General features: G+C 40.0%; 3 protein-coding genes across 7 annotated transcripts in view; 2 read left to right on the forward strand and 1 right to left on the reverse strand.

The window, feature by feature from the left end:
- The window catches only part of bicra (BRD4 interacting chromatin remodeling complex associated protein), a 27506-nt gene extending 26413 nt beyond the window's left edge, over positions 1 to 1093 (reverse strand). Inside the window, exon 1 of one of the 2 annotated variants that reach the window (XM_047391044.1) lies at positions 1057 to 1093. The gene's annotated coding sequence lies outside the window, so the exon portion shown is untranslated. The remainder of the gene's footprint in view (positions 1 to 1056) is intronic. The other variant, XM_047391039.1, reaches the window with a different exon arrangement.
- The window catches only part of napab (N-ethylmaleimide-sensitive factor attachment protein, alpha b), a 19021-nt gene extending 3556 nt beyond the window's left edge, over positions 1 to 15465 (forward strand). For all 3 annotated transcript variants that reach the window (XM_047391052.1, XM_047391054.1, XM_047391053.1), the window contains 8 exons: positions 1854 to 1900; positions 2009 to 2086; positions 2183 to 2238; positions 2368 to 2452; positions 2537 to 2641; positions 2728 to 2796; positions 10612 to 10662; positions 14380 to 15465. In XM_047391052.1, coding sequence (XP_047247008.1) covers positions 1854 to 1900; positions 2009 to 2086; positions 2183 to 2238; positions 2368 to 2452; positions 2537 to 2641; positions 2728 to 2796; positions 10612 to 10662; positions 14380 to 14481 — 593 coding nt within the window. In that variant the 3' untranslated portion in view covers positions 14482 to 15465. The remainder of the gene's footprint in view (positions 1 to 1853; positions 1901 to 2008; positions 2087 to 2182; positions 2239 to 2367; positions 2453 to 2536; positions 2642 to 2727; positions 2797 to 10611; positions 10663 to 14379) is intronic.
- Positions 15466 to 15535: 70 nt separating this feature from the next.
- b3gnt2l (UDP-GlcNAc:betaGal beta-1,3-N-acetylglucosaminyltransferase 2, like) lies at positions 15536 to 19965 on the forward strand. Of its 2 annotated transcripts, none has more exons than XM_047391050.1 (2): positions 15536 to 15673; positions 18414 to 19965. In XM_047391050.1, the coding sequence occupies exon 2, from the start codon at positions 18483 to 18485 to the stop codon at positions 19671 to 19673; it is 1191 nt and encodes a 396-aa protein (XP_047247006.1). In that variant the 5' UTR covers positions 15536 to 15673; positions 18414 to 18482; the 3' UTR covers positions 19674 to 19965. The 2 variants fall into 2 exon arrangements, with proteins under 2 accessions (XP_047247006.1, XP_047247007.1); XM_047391051.1 differs by lacking the exon at positions 15536 to 15673 and adding an exon at positions 15690 to 15931.
- The last annotated feature ends 1 nt before the right edge of the window (position 19966 follows it).

Raw genomic sequence — 19966 nt, forward strand, 5'->3', positions numbered from 1 at the left:
CACCACCAACCTAAAGACTGGCCTCCTACTCTAAGAGAGCTTCGGTTAGGACAAAGAATGAAAAGTAATGTTATATGTTAATTTTATATACTTTTTGTTGTGGTCCATTCACTCCAGACTATTTTGGGTATGAAAAGGAGCCACAAAAACAATTAAACTACAATAAAATTGCAATGATTAATACTAAGGCTGCAAATATAACATCATCGCAAAGGACTTTTTGAAGTGCAATAATTGTTGGCTAATATTTTCCAAATGTTATGAACATGTATTTTTCATGCTATTGTAATATTTAGCCAGCTTGACAGAGGCTCACAGCAGACACAAAAGACACAGAGTGATGGAAGCACAGATGAGAAGGAGGTGAAAGAACAAAATAGGCATATATCACAACTGATATTGTCATCACAATATTTACCAATATTATCACCATCACAAGGCTTTCTGAAATCATGCAGCCCTAATTAGTACACTGTTATGAAAGGGTAATGCCTGGATACGACATGTTGGAAAAAATTGGCAACACAGGGTTGAAATTTTAGCTGATTGGAAGGAAAAAAAAAATGGAATAGTGTAAATTTTGATTGCTTATGTTGTTACAAACTTTAGATGATAAAGAATTACACTAGTTCATACCCCTTCCGTATTTCAAGCCAAACATTGAGCTTTTATACTGTGAATAGTGTGAAATATTTGTTGCTTATATGTAACCGTCCTTGTTCGTTCTGATCCAGCGGGTTGACTTCACGACAGACACATTCTGGTTCTCTGTATTTATTCTAACAAGAGACAAATAAACAAGTTGGTGGTTAGCAGCTCCAACAGCTTCTGCCCCACAGTAACAGACAGCAACAGAAAAAGGGGAAGAGCTGACTGTGATCGTATAGTGGTTTTAACATAAATTTACATCAATATTCTACATTATACTTAACTCAGTTAGCAATGAATACATATATTGTGGTAAAGGAAAGAGAGTACACACAAATATTTAACATTCAAAGACTATCGTACAATTGGCAACTGAATTGTTACTTTGTATCAAAAAGTAAAACATACCTAACAAAAGACAAATAAGTTGGTGGTTAGCAGCTCCAGCAGCTTCTGCCCCTGTACATTAAATAAAATACAATAAATAACTCTAAACAAACTACAGAGTAATCAAATGAACAGTTGATAAAAGAGTTAGCAGTTGTAACATTAAACACAGCTGAAATACACAACATGAATTACAATAACAGTTTAAAACATTTACAAAATATGGCAAAACCGAATATGAAACAATGTATATAATTAAATTAATCTAAAATATATGTTAAAAAATGATATTTGTTAAGAAAACTCAGAGCTGATCCTAATACATACCACAGTAACTGACAGCAACAGAAAAAGGGGAAGAGCTGACTGTTACTGGTTGCTATGGTGACCACCAACTGACAAGAGTAACATAAAAAAACTAGCAAAAAAATTACTTGTTGATTAAATAAAATGAATTTGAAGAATAAATAAACCAATTTCGACAAACCTCACATCAATAGTAATGTTAAAATAATATATATGTTGTTAATTTATTATTTTTGTTTCTTTTACTCTTTTATTTTCCAGTCATGTTGGAACTCCACTAAAAAAACGTAACTATAAAGATTTTTAATGGCTTTTAAGGTTGCTAAAAGTAAGTGAACTGGTATATAATTTCAGAAACAAAACACCATAAAGACTCCGTCACAGCTACAGGCTGCACCAAATGTTTTCTTCTTGTCCTTACAGCAAGGGCAGGGAGTAAAACATCTTCCTCAAAGAGGTTAGAAGAGGCCCTCTTAAAATGACTGGATAAATGCTCTTGTTTCTCTCAACAGAGGCTATCAACTGCTTAAACCGAGCTATCGAGATATACACAGATATGGTGAGTTTGGTTCTCTAAACTCCTTTTATTTTGTTTTAATTGAATTTGGAGTTAAAAAATTTTTTGCATCTGATTTGCTTGTTGATTTTTTTTAAAATCCATTTTCAGGGTCGTTTCACCATCGCAGCAAAACATCACATCAGCATCGCAGAGATATATGAGACAGAGTTGGTGGACATCGAGAAGGTAGGATAATAATAAATAAATGAACAGGCCTTTTAATTGAACTTCTAATTCTGTATACGTTTTTACGATTTATGTTTACAACGTATTTATTTACAGGCCATTGCCCACTATGAACAAGCAGCAGATTATTATAAAGGTGAAGAATCCACCAGGTGACTATTTTGATATCTAAACATATTTCCACAATTACCAGTATTTTTTTCCAGTATTGTTTTCTGTTTCAAGTTTTTTTATGACTTTGGTTTTATTCAACAAGATGTTTGCTGATTTTCCTTTTTCAGTTCAGCAAACAAGTGCCTTCTGAAAGTGGCGACCTATGCAGCTCAGCTGGAGCAGTACCAAAAGGCTATAGAGATCTATGAACAGGTGAGATAATCAACAATAACATTTAACATCTGACAACTTGGTGAGCGAAGTACCTGTAAAATAAGTGTAAACTCTTGATTTCAGGTTGGCACCCATGCAATGGACAGTACGCTCCTGAAATACAGTGCCAAGGATCACTTCTTCAAGGCAGCTCTGTGTCACTTTTGTGTAGACATGCTAAATGCAAAGGTAAATGTATTTACATGAAAGGTGTCTCCCGTGAAGCCAGCGTAGCATGAGCTTCCATTTTAACATCCACCCTGTCATCCCCTCAGCTTGCCGTGCAGAAGTATGAAGAAATGTTTCCAGCATTTTCAGACTCCAGAGAGTGCAAGCTGTTGAAGGTGGGCTTTAGTCTTTTTTTTGTCTTTAGGGTTTGTCAAAAAAATATTTAAATGTCCATTAAACATAGTGAAACATTTCTCAGGGAGCATTACTGGGTTCAAGACCCTTCTAAAAGACTTTTAGGCAGGGATGGGTTCCGAATTCTGCCGATACTACTGCGTACCGATTCACGTAAAATCAAACGGTACCATGTTTCAGTACCTAAACGCATCATTGTGACACTGAGGGAGTGGAAGAGTGGGCGATTTTCCATGCGGACATGAAGACAGCATTGCACGCACAAGAGCGTAATGATGTCAGTAGCCGCTGGTACTGTCAACAAAGCAAGTGTGGCTGATAGAAAGCGTTTGAAAGTATGGCTCCACTTTTCAAAATGCGGTGCAGATTCCCTCGCTACAATATTTGTGATGAAATGTGCAATGGCAGCAGCGGGAATACTTTTAATCTGAGGAAGCTCCTGCAGCATTTCCCCACCACTATTCAGGGGGGGCGCTTTGCACCGCCAACCAGACTACTCTGTCACCTAGCTGACACACTGAGTTACGTGCGCTCGCACGCAGGTGAATACAAGCTCCTGATAGCGACAGAAAAACATGCCACTAAAAACCTAGAAAGCAGACAAGGATATCTGCGGTTTTAAAAAGTGCCAAATTTAGTTTTGATGGCAGCACTTCCTCTCCTGCGAGCAGCACCAGGGCTAACTCTCCTGCTCCAGTCACCACTGAATAAAAGTTTTTCATCTGGCTTTCATCTGGATCTATAAGACTGGCTTGGTAATTAAATACATACAGGATAGATAGAGAAAAGAAAGAAAGATACAAAAACAGATAAAAGATGTGGTAAAGAGACAGAAAGATGAATATAGACATAATATATAAATACAGTAGATAGATGACAAATAAACATTTCAGAGGTTTTTTTCCATAAGCATGTTCTGTGGATTATGTAGACAGTTTAAACAGGCTGCCGTCAGAGGAAACCATGGGCCCAGCCATTTATATATTCTTCTGAGTGTGTGTACATACACTGACCTGGTTAAGCACAAGATTTTTATCAAAGCTGAAGAGACAATTTTCGTCAGCCTCACATCTACGGCTACAACTCCTGGATTCAGCACCGTTTGCACGCCTGCATTCGTTAGCGACTCGTCTGCAACCAGCAACATGGCTGGGTTTTATTTGTGCATTACACAGCGTAGTCAGTTTGGGTTTTAATGTTAAAGAAATGTTTGAAACATCTGAGATGTTACAATACAGACAGCTGGATGTTGTTTTGATATATTCATAAAAGCTTATACAGGTCCTTCTCAAAAAATTAGCATATTGTGATAAAGTTCATTATTTTCTATAATGTAATGATGAAAATTTAACATTCATATATTTTAGATTCATTGCACACTAACTGAAATATTTCAGGTCTTTTATTGTCTTAATACGGATGATTTTGGCATACAGCTCATGAAAACCCAAAATTCCTATCTCACAAAATTAGCATATTTCATCCGACCAATAAAAGAAAAGTGTTTTTAATACAAAAAAACGTCAACCTTCAAATAATCATGTACAGTTATGCACTCAATACTTGGTCGGGAATCCTTTTGCAGAAATGACTGCTTCAATGCGGCGTGGCATGGAGGCAATCAGCCTGTGGCACTGAGGTCTTATGGAGGCCCAGGATGCTTTGATAGCGGCCTTTAGCTCATCCAGAGTGTTGGGTCTTGAGTCTCTCAACGTTCTCTTCACAATATTCCACAGATTCTCTATGGGGTTCAGGTCAGGAGAGTTGGCAGGCCAATTGAACACAGTGATACCATGGTCAGTAAACCATTTACCAGTGGTTTTGGCACTGTGAGCAGGTGCCAGGTCGTGCTGAAAAATGAAATCTTCATCTCCATAAAGCTTTTCAGCAGATGGAAGCATGAAGTGCTCCAAAATCTCCTGATAGCTAGCTGCATTGACCCTGCCCTTGATAAAACACAGTGGACCAACACCAGCAGCTGACACGGCACCCCAGACCATCACTGACTGTGGGTACTTGACACTGGACTTCTGGCATTTTGGCATTTCCTTCTCCCCAGTCTTCCTCCAGACTCTGGCACCTTGATTTCCGAATGACATGCAGAATTTGCTTTCATCCGAAAAAAGTACTTTGGACCACTGAGCAACAGTCCAGTGCTGCTTCTCTGTAGACCAGGACTGGGGAATGCGGTACCTGTAGCCCATTTCCTGCACACGCCTGTGCACGGTGGCTCTGGATGTTTCTACTCCAGACTCAGTCCACTGGTTCCGCAGGTCCCCCAAGGTCTGGAATCGGCCCTTCTCCACAATCTTCCTCAGGGTCCGGTCACCTCTTCTCGTTGTGCAGCGTTTTCTGCCACACTTTTTCCTTCCCACAGACTTCCCACTGAGGTGCCTTGATACAGCACTCTGGGAACAGCCTATTCGTTCAGAAATTTCTTTCTGTGTCTTACCCTCTTGCTTGAAGGTGTCAATAGTGGCCTTCTGGACAGCAGTCAGGTCGGCAGTCTTACCCATGATTGGGGTTTTGAGTGATGAACCAGGCTGGGAGTTTTAAAGGCCTCAGGAATCTTTTGCAGGTGTTTAGAGTTAACTCGTTGATTCAGATGATTAGGTTCATAGCTCGTTTAGAGACCCTTTTAATGATATGCTAATTTTGTGAGATAGGAATTTTGGGTTTTCATGAGCTGTATGCCAAAATCATCCGTATTAAGACAAAGAAAGACCTGAAATATTTCAGTTAGTGTGCAATGAATCTAAAATATATGAATGTAAAATTTTCATCATGACATTATGGAAAATAATGAACTTTATCACAATATGCTAATTTTTTGAGAAGGACCTGTATATTGAGAAATAAATATGTTAAATTGAAAGTTTTTGAGATTTTATTATTAAACAAATTAAAATTTATTACCACATAAACAAACACAAAAGTACCGGAAACTGGTACTGTTGAGTACCGGTATTGATTCCTAGGTACTGATAATCGGTACCGTATCGGTACAAATGTGAAAGGTACCCATCCCTAGTAAGAAAAGTGCTTGGAATGGAAAAAATAAGTTAAAAATAAGATTCAAGATTTGTACTTTAATATGTAATGTAATTTTGTTTTTGTTAGAATTTATATTATGAAACTGGTATCGAAAAAAGTATCGTTCAGGAACTGATATCAAAGTGAAGGTATCGGTATTGGTACCGGAAAATGTTTGATTGATACCCAGCCCTATGTTTAGGTTATCCATAATAGATATTTATGCTAAAACCATGCAAAATATAGTCCAAAAGTGATATTTTTATACAAGTCCAGGTCTGTAGTTAAAGTTACATTTTGCTATGATTATGGTTAATTGACAGCCACGAATAGATACTGTTGTTGAAGATCATGCATTTAAGATAAATTAAAGAGCTCTTCCCACATCCTGTTAGACCAGCGGTCATCAAACTTTACTATCCAGAGAGATGTTTTTGTCCTACTTAGTAAAAATCTTCTAGAGCTGCTAAAATATACATGACCTTTATGGGGAGAACAAAAGATAACTCAAATTATATTAAATTCGATTTTTGGGTTAGTTAAAGATTTACAGCTTTATTTCTTCTTTTAGGTTTCAGAACAAAGAAAGGTATCAAACTTTTATAAAAAAAGTTCCTGAATGGAAGATGCCCTACTTGTGTAAAATAAAGAAGAAAAAACATGTAGTTTGCAGCCTAATGACTGAACAAATAACTCTTTTTCTTGTACAATTAGTGACATTTTGTTGCTTTAATTACAAATTACCATAATATAACACTGTGTGCAGTCTGAAAGGCATTTTAATTGAAAATTCTTAATTTGGTTAAATGCATTAAGAAACATTGTTTAGAATAAGGTTTAAAAGGCCAGTCACCTTGAAATTGACATGTTCTTCCCATTTTAGTCTTGGTTGTTGATGTGAGAGCTATAATATGGAGACTAAACCTTGTCTAAATATAGCCACAGATATTCAGATTATGAGAACTTTGGTAACAACCAAAGGTTTTGATAGTGACTCAATTGTTTTACAATGGTTTAGGTTTCTGTGCTGAAATTTTCCTGTTTAGCTCACTTGGTAGAATAATCACAAGCATTTCCAATAACTGCAGATAACTTTATCGACTTAAATTATAGTTTAAGGGAAAAAACATGTATTTTTACCCTGGTCCATCTTTATTTCTGTATATTTGCATCATCAGCACAAGTGAAGCCGTGAAAGAGCCTAGCTGTAATCACACAGTTTAATTAGCTGACTGGTTCTTGTAAAAAAGGAGCCGATGTGGTTGGAATCATTGTCTTCCTGTGTTTGCAATAGTTACCTTCAAAGCTACGTGAGCAGCCATCAGGGCCTCGAAAGGAAACTGCTGCTCAGAATTAGAGATGTTGAGAGGAGGCTTCACGAAGCACTAAAGCTTTGCATCTAGTCCGTTAACTGCCAGGACCACAGCTTCATTGTGCTTTATGCTTCCATCAAGTGGACCATAAATGTAAAGCAGGCAGACTAATTGTAGTGGCTTTTGTGTTTGAAGCCTATAATTTAACTTTGACTAAATGATTATGCCAAAAAGCAAAAACTATTCTTATTAATATATTGCCTGTTTTTCTAATAGTATGGAGAGAGTAGAAACATGAAACAAATTGGGGAGAGAATTGGAATGTGTCTGTGTTCCTTTGTTTGTGACTTTCATCATATTACAAGAGACGCCATTTTCATCATTTTTATTTAATTTTGCTCCATTTAAAAAATAAATAAATGAATAATGTTTCAAAATTGCACACAAAACCATTTTCAGCATCAGTCCAGCTGCGGTACATACGTCAAGACAAACGTTGATACGCGCTTCATAAAAAGTTTCCTCCATTACTCAACACACGCTTCAAAGCCTCAACTCAAAGGAAGACATCACTACTACAAATACTGCAGCAGGCAAAACTGTTTTCTGGTTCACTGACAACTTCAAGGTGAGAGGTCAAGCTGCAAGGAAAAAGACACCGGGACATCCAAGAAGGTCCAGCAACAACCAAGGTCATGTTTAACCAAGTAGTGTGTTAGGATCATATCACCACCAGTGCAGAGCTTGCTAAACTTTGTCGTTGCAACAAGAAGAGCAGCATTGAAGTCCAAGGATGGACAGCAGCAGACCTGCGCAAAGTTATTCTCCCCGATAAATCCTTCTTCTGATTGTTTAGAATGTCTGGAAAATCATTTGTCCAGAAAAATAAGCTGAAGCGACCAAGAGTTCTGTGTGGTGCCAACAGTGAATCATCCCGAAATGTCTGGCAGTTCTACCTAAAAACACTGTCTGGAATAAAGATTTGGAATCAAGTATCCTCCAAGATCAACTTCCTCTAACAGTCCTGGATCCGTTTGGTGATCTTTGTGTTTTGCAGCTTGATGGAGCGCCTTCAGAAGGCAGATATGATAACATAGCTTCTCTGATCTCAACCCAACTAAAACCATGTGACTAGTTCTCAAGAAGCTGGTGAAGAAACAGAAGCCAGTAGAGACAAGAATGGGTCACCATTAGTTATTAATTTAGAGTTTCATATCCAGCATGTCAGACCAACAGACCCTAGGAAGAAGACTCTACAGTGCAAATTGACTCTGGCAAATATACACTCCTCAAAAAAATAAAGGGACCACTTAAAGAAGAGTTTAAGAGTGTGCGGAACAGTAATCAAAGCAAAAGGTGGCTACTTTGAAGAACCTAGAATATAAGACATTTTTAGTTGTTTTACACTTTTTTGTTCAGTATATAATTCCACATGTTAATTCATAGTTTTGATGCCTTCAGTGTGAAGCTACAATATTCATAGTCATGAAAATAAAGAAAACTCTTTGAATGAGAAGGTGTGTCCAAACTTTTGGTCTGTACTTTAACTCCAAGTAAATCAAACTTCTTTGAAATCAAACTGTCCACTTAGGAAACAACACTGATTGACAATCAATTTCACAGCTGTTGTCCAAATGGAAAAGACAACAGGGGGAAATCTTTGGTGATTAGCAAGACACTCAATAAAGAAGAGGTTCTGCAGGTGGGGACCACAGACCACTTCTCAGTACCGATGCTTTCTGGCTGATGTTTTGGTCACTTTTGAATGTTGGTGGTGCTTTCACACTCGTGGTAGCATGAGACGGACTCTACAACCCACACAAGTGGCTCAGGTAGAGCAGCTCATCCAGGATGTCACATCAATGCGAGCTGTGGCAAGAAGGTTTGCTGTGTCTGTCAGCGTAGTGTCCAGAGCCTGGAGGCGCTACCAGGAGACAGGCCAGTACACCAGGAGACGTGGAGGAGGGCAACAACCCAGCAGCAGGACCGCTACCTCCACCTTTGTTCAAGGAGGAACAGGAGGAGCACTGCCAGAGCCCTGCAAAATGACCTCCAGCAGGCCACAAATGTGCATGTGTCTGCACAAACGGTTAGAAACAGACTCCATGAGGATGGTATGAGGGCCTGACGTCCACAAATGACAAACGACGTCACAGCCCAATACCGTGCAGGATGCTTGGCATTTGCCAGAGAACACCAGGATTGACAAATTCACCACTGGCGCCCTGTGCTCTTCACAAATGAAAGCAGGTTCACACTGAGCACATGTGACAGACGTGACAGAGTCTGGAGACACCGTGGAGAGAGATCTGCTGCCTGCAACATCCTTCAGCATGACCTGTTTGGCAGTGGGTCAGTAATGGTGTGGGGTGGCATTTCTTTGGAGGGCTGCATGGCCCTCCATGTGCTCACCAGAGGTAGCCTGACTGCCATTAGGTACCGAGATGAGATCCTCAGACCCCTTGTGAGACCATATGCTGGTGCGGTTGGCCCTGGGTTCCTCCTAATGCAGGACAATGCTAGACCTCATGTGGCTGGAGTGTGTCAGCAGTTCCTGCAAGATGAAGACATTGAAGCTATGGACGGGACCGCCCGTTCCCCAGACCTGAATCCGATTGAGCACATCTGGGACATCATGTCTCGCTCCATCCACCTACATCACGTTGCACCACAGACTGTCCAGGAGTTGGTGGATGCTTTAGTCAAGGTTTAGGAGGAGATCCCTCAGGAGACCATCCACCGTCTCATCAGGAGCATGCCCAGGCGTTGTAGGGAGGTCATACAGACACATGGAGGTCACACACAATACTGAGCCTCATTTTGACTTGTTTTAAGGACATTACATCAAAGTTGGATCAGCCTCTAGTGTGTTTTTCCACTTTAATTTTGTGTGTCACTCCAAATCCAGGCCTCCATTGGTTAATAAATTTGATTTCCATTGATGATTTTTGTGTGATTTTGTTGTCAGCACATTCAACTTTGTACAGAACAAAGTATTCAATGAGAATATTTCATTCATTCAGATCTAGGATGTGTTATTTGAGTCTTCCCTTTATTTTTTTGAGCAGTGTATAACATTCATGCAATCAAAAACTTATAGAAATGTTGGGTTTTACTGCTCTATTTAGCTGAAGTAACACATTTGATGACATCTTTTAGGTAGGGGGAAACAACAAAACCAACAGTCCTGTTTCTGCAGAAAATTTTGACTGTAACGTGACACTGACACAGGAAAGTCTTCAACTTTCTTGTTGTAAACAGATTGTTTATGGATGGCTGACATCTACACATGAATTATAATATGTTGTTGGATTATTGGATTATCAGCTGTGATTATTTTACACATGGTTGTGTAATCAAACACACCTTTATGTGGTGGAACCGTTTGTTTCGGTGTATTCAATTTTTCCTTATTATGCATTTTAAATATAGTGGGTTTTGTCTCAACAGAAACTTCTAGATGCATATGAAGAACAGAACGTGGATGCATATACTGATGCGGTGAGTAGACAAATCCAGGCTTGTTGCTTATAGCAGGTCATGGTTATTAAATAGACGACATATGATGAAAGCAACAGTCAGGGTTCACCAACATGTTAAGAATGAAGTAGGGAATCAGAGACTGGCATGACCTGTTCCTGGAGGTGGGTATGGTATACAGTGCTGAGAATAAGTATTTGCTCCCTCATTTTTTTTGTCTGAGTTAAATATTTTAGATAATCAAATACGTTTTGGTATAATAAAGATAATCTGAATAATTATAACAATCAGGTTTTAGATTATCTAATTTATTAAGGTAAAACAGTTATCCTACCTGCCCCTGTAAGATACTATAACATGTTCCCTACTTACTTGCCCTACATGTTTTTGGAGAGCTGAGTTCAGTTTCCCTAGCTCTAAATAACTGCCAGACCTGTAGAATCAAGAAATAACTTAAATTGAACCTGTCTGACAACATGAAGTAGGCCCAAAGATCTGAAAGAGCAACACATCATGACCCAATCTCAAGAAGCTAAAGAATAGGGGAGGAACAAAGCCATTGAGGTCTGTCACTCTGGAAAGCGCTACACACAGATTTCTGAGAGCAGTTAAAGCCAGTAATTCACAACTGGAGAAAACATGCAGCAGTGTTGAACCTTCCAAGCAGAAGCAGGTCAACCAAAATTACTAGAAGGTGATAAAAGATCCCAGAATAACATAAAACACTGTAGGCCTCACTTGCCTTACATAAGGTCAGTGTTGATGTCTCAAGAATAGGACAGACTGGGTAAAAATGGCATCCATAGGAGGGGTCCAAGTATAAAACCACTGCTGACCAAAAGGAACACACTGATCCATCTTACATTTGCCAAAAAACACCATAATGAAGAGTTTTAGGAAAATATTCTGTGGTCTGATAAAAGTGGGACTTTTTTACTACGGATAGATTAATCATATCTAAAATGGGGGCAGTAATAAAACAGAACGCTTCCTTAAATAATTTGGTTGGGATTGGGTCTAACATACAAGTTGAAGGTTTAGATGAAGCTAATATTTTTGATAACTCAGGAAGCTTCACAGGATCAAAACAGTCCAAACACAAATCAGTTTCCACAGTTACTACCAATGCTCTCTCACTTACTGAGGATGAAGTTATCATTTTCGGTAGTATGCAGATGAATTTATTTTCAATAGAATCAATTTTATTTAAAAATAATCCTTTAAAGTCATGACCGCTGAGAACTGGGGGAATGAATGGCTCCACAGAGCTATGACTCTGTAAGTTGAGCAACTGTACTAAAAAGAAACCTAGGATTATTTTAATTCTCTTCTATTAATGATGAGATATAAGCTATTATAGCTTGGCAAAGTGTCTTTTTATGCAACAGTTGACTATTTTTTTTTTTTTACATTAAGTACTCCTCTTGCCTTTTTCTCTCCAATTTTCTAACACTGTGCTTTAAAATGTGCTGCTCTGAATAAAACCAGGTAACCAGACTCATGAATAATTACCTGCTTTTTTAATTTTTTTTATTTATTTTTGTGTGATAATGAGGAAATAAAAAACGGAACAGACTCTTAAAAGGTTGTTACAGCACTGAAGTTTTATTTTCGGTGTGGAGAACTCAGTTATATTAAAATCAAATGTTATTAAAAATGGTCAGACAGGACAGGGTTATGAAAAAATATTATTTCTTTACACTCAATGCCAAATGTCACCACAAGGTCCAGAGAATGAAGACAAAGGTGGGTAGGTTTGTTAATGTTTTGAGCAAAGCCAATTGAGTCTAAGATAGCATTAAAAGTTACACTCACCGGCCACTTTATTAGTTAAACCTTGCTAGTACCGGGTTGGACCCCCTTTTGCCTTCAGAACTGCCTTAATCCTTCGTGGTATAGATTCAACAAGGTACTGGAAACATTGCTCAGAGAGTTTGGTCCATATTGACATGATAGCATCACACAGATGCTGCAGATTTGTCGGCTGCACATCCATGATGCGAATCTCCCATTCAACCACATCCCAAAAGTGCTCTATTGGACTGAGATCTGGTGACTGTGGAGACCATTTGAGTCCAGTGAACTCATTGTCATGTTCAAGAAACCAGTCTGAGATTGTTCGTGCTTTATGACATGGTGCATTATCCTGCTGGAAGTAACCATCTGAAGATGGGTACACTGTGGTCATAAAGGGATGGACATGGTCAGCAACAATACTCAGGTAGGCTGTGGCGTTGACACGATGCTCAATTGGTACTAAGAGGCCCAAAGTGTGCCAAGAAAATATCCCCTACACCATTACACCACCACCGCCAACCTGAACCGTTGATACAAGGCAGGATGGATCCATGCTTTCATGTTGGTGACCCTACCATCCGAATGTCGCAGCAGAAATCGAGACTCATCAGACCAGGCAACGTTTTTCCAATCTTCTATTGAACAGTTTTGGTGAGCCTGTGCGAATTGTAGCCTCAGTTTCCTGTTCGTAGCTGACAGGAGTGGCACCCGGTGTGGTCGTCAGCTGCTGTAGCCCATCCACCTCAAGGTTTGACGTGTTGTGCGTTCAGAGATGCTCTTCTGCATGCTTTAGTTTAACGAGTGGTTATTTGAGTTACTGTTGCCTTTCTATCAGCTTGAACCAGTCTGGCCATTCTCCTCTGACCTCTGGCAGACCTCGGACCATTCTCTGCAAACCCTAGAGATGGTAGTGCGTGAAAATCCCAGTAGATCAGCAGTTTCTGAAATACTCAGACCAGCCCGTCTGGCACCAACAACCATGCCACGTTCAAAGTCACTTAAATCACCTTTCTTCCCCATTCTGATGCTCGGTTTGAACTGCAGCAGATCATCTTGACCGTGTTTACATCCCTACATGCATTGATATGCTGCCATGTGATTGGCTGATTAGAAATTTGCATTAACAAGTAGTTGGACAGGTGTACCTAATAAAGTGGTCGGTGAGTGTATATTTAGGCTTTCACTTTCAGTGTCAACGTGAATGTTAAAATCCCCCACTATAATGACCTTATCTATATTTAATACTAAATCAGATAAGAAGTCTTAGAACTAATGTAAAAATTGAGAAGAAGGGCCTGGTGGGCGGCACTAACTAACAAACACAAGTGGTTTTAGTGCTGAGGATTAAATATTCAAAAGAGTTGTGGCTATTAATTGGTCTGGGACTAATCAATAAATCAGACTGAAAGATGGTTGCTACTCCTCCTCCTCGCCCAGTATTTTGAGGTATGTGAAAATTTTAATAATTAGGAATTGACTCATTTATTGTAACATAATCCTCTTGCTGCAGCCAGGTTTTTCTGAGACAAAATAAAACAATCTCATTGCCACAAATCAGGTCATTAAATAAGAAAGTGCGATTTTCATAGTTTCTTCCTTTTTGATTATTTTTTAATCTATTTAATTTTGATTAATAGGGTCTTAATAGGGTAATGGGTGTGTATCAGTGCAGAAGCTGCAGAGATACGGGTTAAACTACGACCCTACTTCCTGGTCTGAACCCTGGGTTGTCAGAGTTTTGGAGAACTAATAAATTCGGCCAGATTCCTTGAAAGAAGAGCAGCTCCATCCAAAGTGGGGTGGATGCCGTCTCTCCAGATCAGACCAGGTTTCCCCAAAAATGTTCGCCAATTATTGATTTAGCCCACACCATCATGATATCCACATCAATCTGTGTTTTGGTTTTTGAAGTGTTTCCTAACATTTTCGGAATACTTGCAGGTGAAGGAATTTGACACCATTTCCCGATTAGACCAGTGGCTCACCACCATGCTTCTACGCATCAAGAAGACCATACAAGACGACGAGAGTGACCTCCGCTGACTTACCTCCCAGCTCTCAACAACCAGCTTACATCCTTGTTTTTGCCTTGAAGCTCCGTCTTTTATTCCCGCTATTTTCATCAGTTTATGAGCCCTGCACTCTTTTCTGCCATCTATGTTGTGTCTTTGTTGCCTTTTATTCCAATCAGAAAAGTCTTTATATCATACACATGAACACTATTTCCCTGAGTGCGCTCCGCACCCAATACCTTAGTTATACATTACTTTGCAACAGGTGTTGGCCCAGTTCTGGTCAGAATATTCATGATTGGGATGCAATACCGAATAATCATACCAGCATACTTGTATGATAAAGATTTAATTTTAATTTCACTGTCATGTGATGTATGAGAGAATGACAACTAGGCCAACAGTTTGATATGTCCAGAATAAACTAAACTAACTGAAATGCGTGTTCTGCCTGAAGCGGTAAAATTTGGGTTTTGGTTCTTATGGATGCTGAAGGAGTTCTGCAGGTCACATCAGGGCACTTCTAATTAAATGCCTCTTCAGCTGCTGAGATGCTGGAAGAGTCCGAGGCTTTGCCACAGGAAATATCCCTCCTCTGCCTTAAGCTGCTCTCAGGGTATGCATGGCAGAATTTGACTCCAATAAAGTAATGATCATAAGGATTAGGAGTGATCTTGTATGTTTGTTTTCAGTTATTTTATTCCTGAATAGATTTTAAAAAATTAACCTTGATCTTTGTGAAGAGTTGCATGGCTTTGAATTGAAGAGTGGTTAAGGAGTTCAAGTGGTTTTCCACAGTGAACGAATGCTGTTTTGGTTTTTTGTAACCCTCATGTTTGTAACCAGGCTGATTAAAAATCAGTTTTTATGGCCTGCTGGAGATGCAATACATCAACGCAAAAAATCTTTACTGATCCTGACACTGTGCTGGTATCTCCTCCTGATGATCCTGTGACACATTTGATGTAAAAGAGTTTGTGTTGTTTCCTGTTGAATAAACCTTGTTGTACCTGCAGCATGTCGGTGGGTGTGGTCTCCACCCCGTTTCTGTCCTGTGCTGGCTGATCTGGATTCACTATATTTACTGAACTGAAACAAGGCGTCAGTGGTTAAACTGGAAATATGAGGTGAGACCAACAGCTCGCATCATTTCCAGAGCGGGATTTACGGAGCAAGTGGAAATTATTTCAACTTTTTTGTACCAGTGGCTTCATTTTTTTACTGTGAGTATCTAATTTCCGACCTTTTTGACCTAATATTCAAGTTTTATGTCTGATCTTGGCTAAAATATCGTGACAATTTGTCACGATATTTTAGAATAAATTGAAATAGAACCGACTTTTTTTTAAATGGGACCTTTATGAATAATAAAGCGGTACATATTGTTGTGTGGATATAATGATCCAGGCTGTTTTTTCAGCGTTCAGGTGCTTTGGGATTTCTTCCGGCTGGTTTATTTCTAATTGAACACCTGAGATCAGGTGCGTCACCCTAGGTCTTTCAGGAAACAACCAGTAACTAAAGCAGATTCATTTCGTTTAACTGAAAATAAGCCTACCTACACTCCTGCAAACATGTTTACAGTTACAGTAAGCGTTTATATAAAAATGTAAGCATATTTTAGTAAGCGCGGTTAAGTTGTCCTTATAATCTTGACCTTAATAGTATATTTAATGCGCTTAACTGAATTAAATTTCACTGGCACTTTTTCCAAGTAATTACATGGCATCTCAATAAAAAAAAACAATATATAGAGTATTTCAGCTTCTCAATTTAAAATCTCCAACTCATTTATAGGGTTCCTCCAGTAGGGCTTGATCTAGACCCAGTTATCGTGTCTTTGTGAAGGATCACGGTGCTTGCTGACAAAATACCCACATAAATGCTATAATTTATTCCAGGATTCCTGCAAACATGCTCTAATATTACCACCGTAGTTTATTAATAATGTTTTAACCAGAGTAACTGATACAAACACGATGGCTGACTTAACTGGTTGAATACTGGGAGACGATCCCGCAACAATGTGCAAACAATGCTGGTGAGCAGCTTGAGGGGGTGATTGTGCGGTTCTTCCTCATATCGAGGCCCCGACGTCTCTTCCTTGTTTTTCAAACTTTAATAATTCAGTACCATAAACGACAACAAACGGCATTAATAACAGAATAAATTGTAGCCATGTTATTCCCAAGAAGCATTATAGAGCAAATACAAAACCCAAAGTTCCTTACTTTGTTTTTTAGTCTACAGGTCCTTCTCAAAAAATTAGCATATTGTGATAAAGTTCATTATTTTCCATAATGTAATGATGAACATTTAACATTCATATATTTTAGATTCATTGCACACTAACTGAAATATTTCAGGTCTTTTATTGTCTTAATACGGATGATTGTGGCATACAGCTCATAAAAACCCAAAATTCCTATCTCACAAAATTAGCATATTTCATCCGACCAATAAAAGAAAAGTGTTTTTAATACAAAAAACGTCAACCTTCAAATAATCATGTACAGTTATGCACTCAATACTTGGTCGGGAATCCTTTTGCAGAAATGACTGCTTCAATGCGGCGTGGCATGGAGGCAATCAGCCTGTGGCACTGCTGAGGTCTTATGGAGGCCCAGGATGCTTCGATAGCGGCCTTTAGCTCATCCAGAGTGTTGGGTCTTGAGTCTCTCAACGTTCTCTTCACAATATCCCACAGATTCTCTATGGGGTTCAGGTCAGGAGAGTTGGCAGGCCAATTGAGCACAGTGATACCATGGTCAGTAAACCATTTACCAGTGGTTTTGGCACTGTGAGCACGTGCCAGGTCGTGCTGAAAAATGAAATCTTCATCTCCATAAAGCTTTTCAGCAGATGGAAGCATGAAGTGCTCCAAAATCTCCTGATAGCTAGCTGCATTGACCCTGCCCTTGATAAAACACAGTGGACCAACACCAGCAGCTGACACGGCACCCCAGACCATCACTGACTGTGGGTACTTGACACTGGACTTCTGGCATTTTGGCATTTCCTTCTCCCCAGTCTTCCTCCAGACTCTGGCACCTTGATTTCCGAATGACATGCAGAATTTGCTTTGATCCGAAAAAAGTACTTTGGACCACTGAGCAACTGTCCAGTGCTGCTTCTCTGTAGCCCAGGTCTGGGGAATGCGGCACCTGTAGCCCATTTCCTGCACACGCCTGTGCACGGTGGCTCTGGATGTTTCTACTCCAGACTCAGTCCACTGGTTCCGCAGGTCCCCCAAGGTCTGGAATCGGCCCTTCTCCACAATCTTCCTCAGGGTCCGGTCACCTCTTCTCGTTGTGCAGCGTTTTCTGCCACACATTTTCCTTCCCACAGACTTCCCACTGAGGTGCCTTGATACAGCACTCTGGGAACAGCCTATTCGTTCAGAAATTTCTTTCTGTGTCTTACCCTCTTGCTTGAGGGTGTCAATAGTGGCCTTCTGGACAGCAGTCAGGTCGGCAGTCTTACCCATGATTGGGGTTTTGAGTGATGAACCAGGCTGGGAGTTTTAAAGGCCTCAGGAATCTTTTGCAGGTGTTTAGAGTTAACTCGTTAATTCAGATGATTAGGTTCATAGCTCGTTTAGAGACCCTTTTAATGATATGCTAATTTTGTGAGATAGGAATTTTGGGTTTTCATGAGCTGTATGCCAAAATCATCCGTATTAAGACAATAAAAGACCTGAAATATTTCAGTTAGTGTGCAATGAATCTAAAATATATTAATGTTAAATTTTCATCATGACATTATGGAAAATAATGAACTTTATCACAATATGCTAATTTTTTGAGAAGGACCTGTATATGTATAAGTTTGACCCTTTGTGGATTTGAGAAAATCCAAAATAAAATTGTAATTCATGCAAAACAGCAGGAGTCTCATGTATATCTACCCTGGTCTTCTCATGTCTGGGTTCCCGGTTTGATGCATTACTTTTCTGTCCTGCAGGACCATTCAGTGTCACCTCAGGTCAATCATCTCCACTGAAAGAACACCATCCCCAACAGCTCTGATTTAATGAAGTATAAGCAGACCTTCTGGGCAATGGCTTTTGCCACTACGTTTCTGCTCTTCTTCTACTTCTTCACTGTAAATCTGGAGATCAATACCAACAGGATAGCCACAGATTTCCCAGAGGAGGTGGACTTCACAATGCCCCCTCTGAAACCGCACATCACGGCAGCTTCTGAAGACCTAAAAAAGATCATCCCTGAAGACACTGCGTACTGGAACCGTCTGTTCTACTCAGCAATGAATAGTTTCAACGCCGGAAAGAAAGAGATCCCTTGGTCTGTCTGCAGGGAGGAGAATCTGGACTTTCTGAGACTGAACATTCATGATTTTGACTCCTACCCACCCCTGTTTCAGACTTTTCTAAAGGGCATGAACTGCAGATCTCCGCCGATCCTGTTCAATCAGCCCTTCAAATGCAACAACCAGACCTTCCTGCTCTTTGCCATTAAGTCGTCCCCAGCAAATTTCGAGAGGAGACAGGCGGTGCGGGACACATGGGGCCGAGAGGGGGTGTATCAGAACGGACTGAGAGTGCGCCTGGTGTTCTTCCTTGGTAGCTACCCACCCGACAACCCCAACCTCGGCGCATTGCTGTCATTTGAAGCCAAACACTTTGGAGACGTTGTGCAGTGGGACTTCCACGACTCTTTTCTGAACCTGACTCTCAAAATGGACATGGTCCTCCAGTGGACTGTGAGAAACTGTCCTCAGGTGTCCTTCGTCTTCAGTGGGGATGATGATATTTTTGTCAACACAGCTGGACTGATCAGTTACCTGGAGTCTCTGGACGCTTCTAAATCATCTCGGCTGTATGTTGGACAAGTCATGTCCACAGCGAGTCCCCACAGGGACCCTCAAAACAAATACTACATTCCTCTGACCTTCTACAGCGGCCCATACCCTGCTTACGTTGGCGGAGGAGGATTTGTCATCTCTGGAGAGTTGATGCAGTCCCTTTCTTTTGTCTCAAAGCGGTTTCCTCTGTTCCCCATTGATGACGTTTACATGGGGATGTGCATGAAGGCTCTGGGAATTGACCCCGAGTGGCATCAAGGATTTCAGACCTTTGACGTCAAGAGGGAAGACCGGGAGAACGTATGTGTACACAAAAGCCATCTTCTGATCCACCAGCGCTCACCAAGGGAAATGGAGAAGATGTGGAAAGCCATTCATAGCCCCTTGTTGTCTTGTTAAACTGATGGGGGAAAAGTCGCCTCCAATGAAATTATCTTTTTTTACCATCTTGCAACAGAGGGGGGAGTTGAACACAGAGCTTGTTTAGAAAACTCAGGATAAATCTGGAATATTTCAGCAAAGCAGTGAATCTGTGTTCTTACAGAACATTTAAGATTGCAAAACCAGTTTGTTTTTGCAGACTCATGAACTTCATACCTCGTTCCCAGCAAAAAGTCAATCTACATTTACATGTCAACTATCCTTCCCTTTTGATATGGTGTTGATTATAAATAAATACTTCCTAAGACAAC

This window comes from Girardinichthys multiradiatus, chromosome 18 (assembly GCF_021462225.1).
Source record: "Girardinichthys multiradiatus isolate DD_20200921_A chromosome 18, DD_fGirMul_XY1, whole genome shotgun sequence".
Lineage (NCBI taxonomy): Eukaryota > Metazoa > Chordata > Actinopteri > Cyprinodontiformes > Goodeidae > Girardinichthys > Girardinichthys multiradiatus.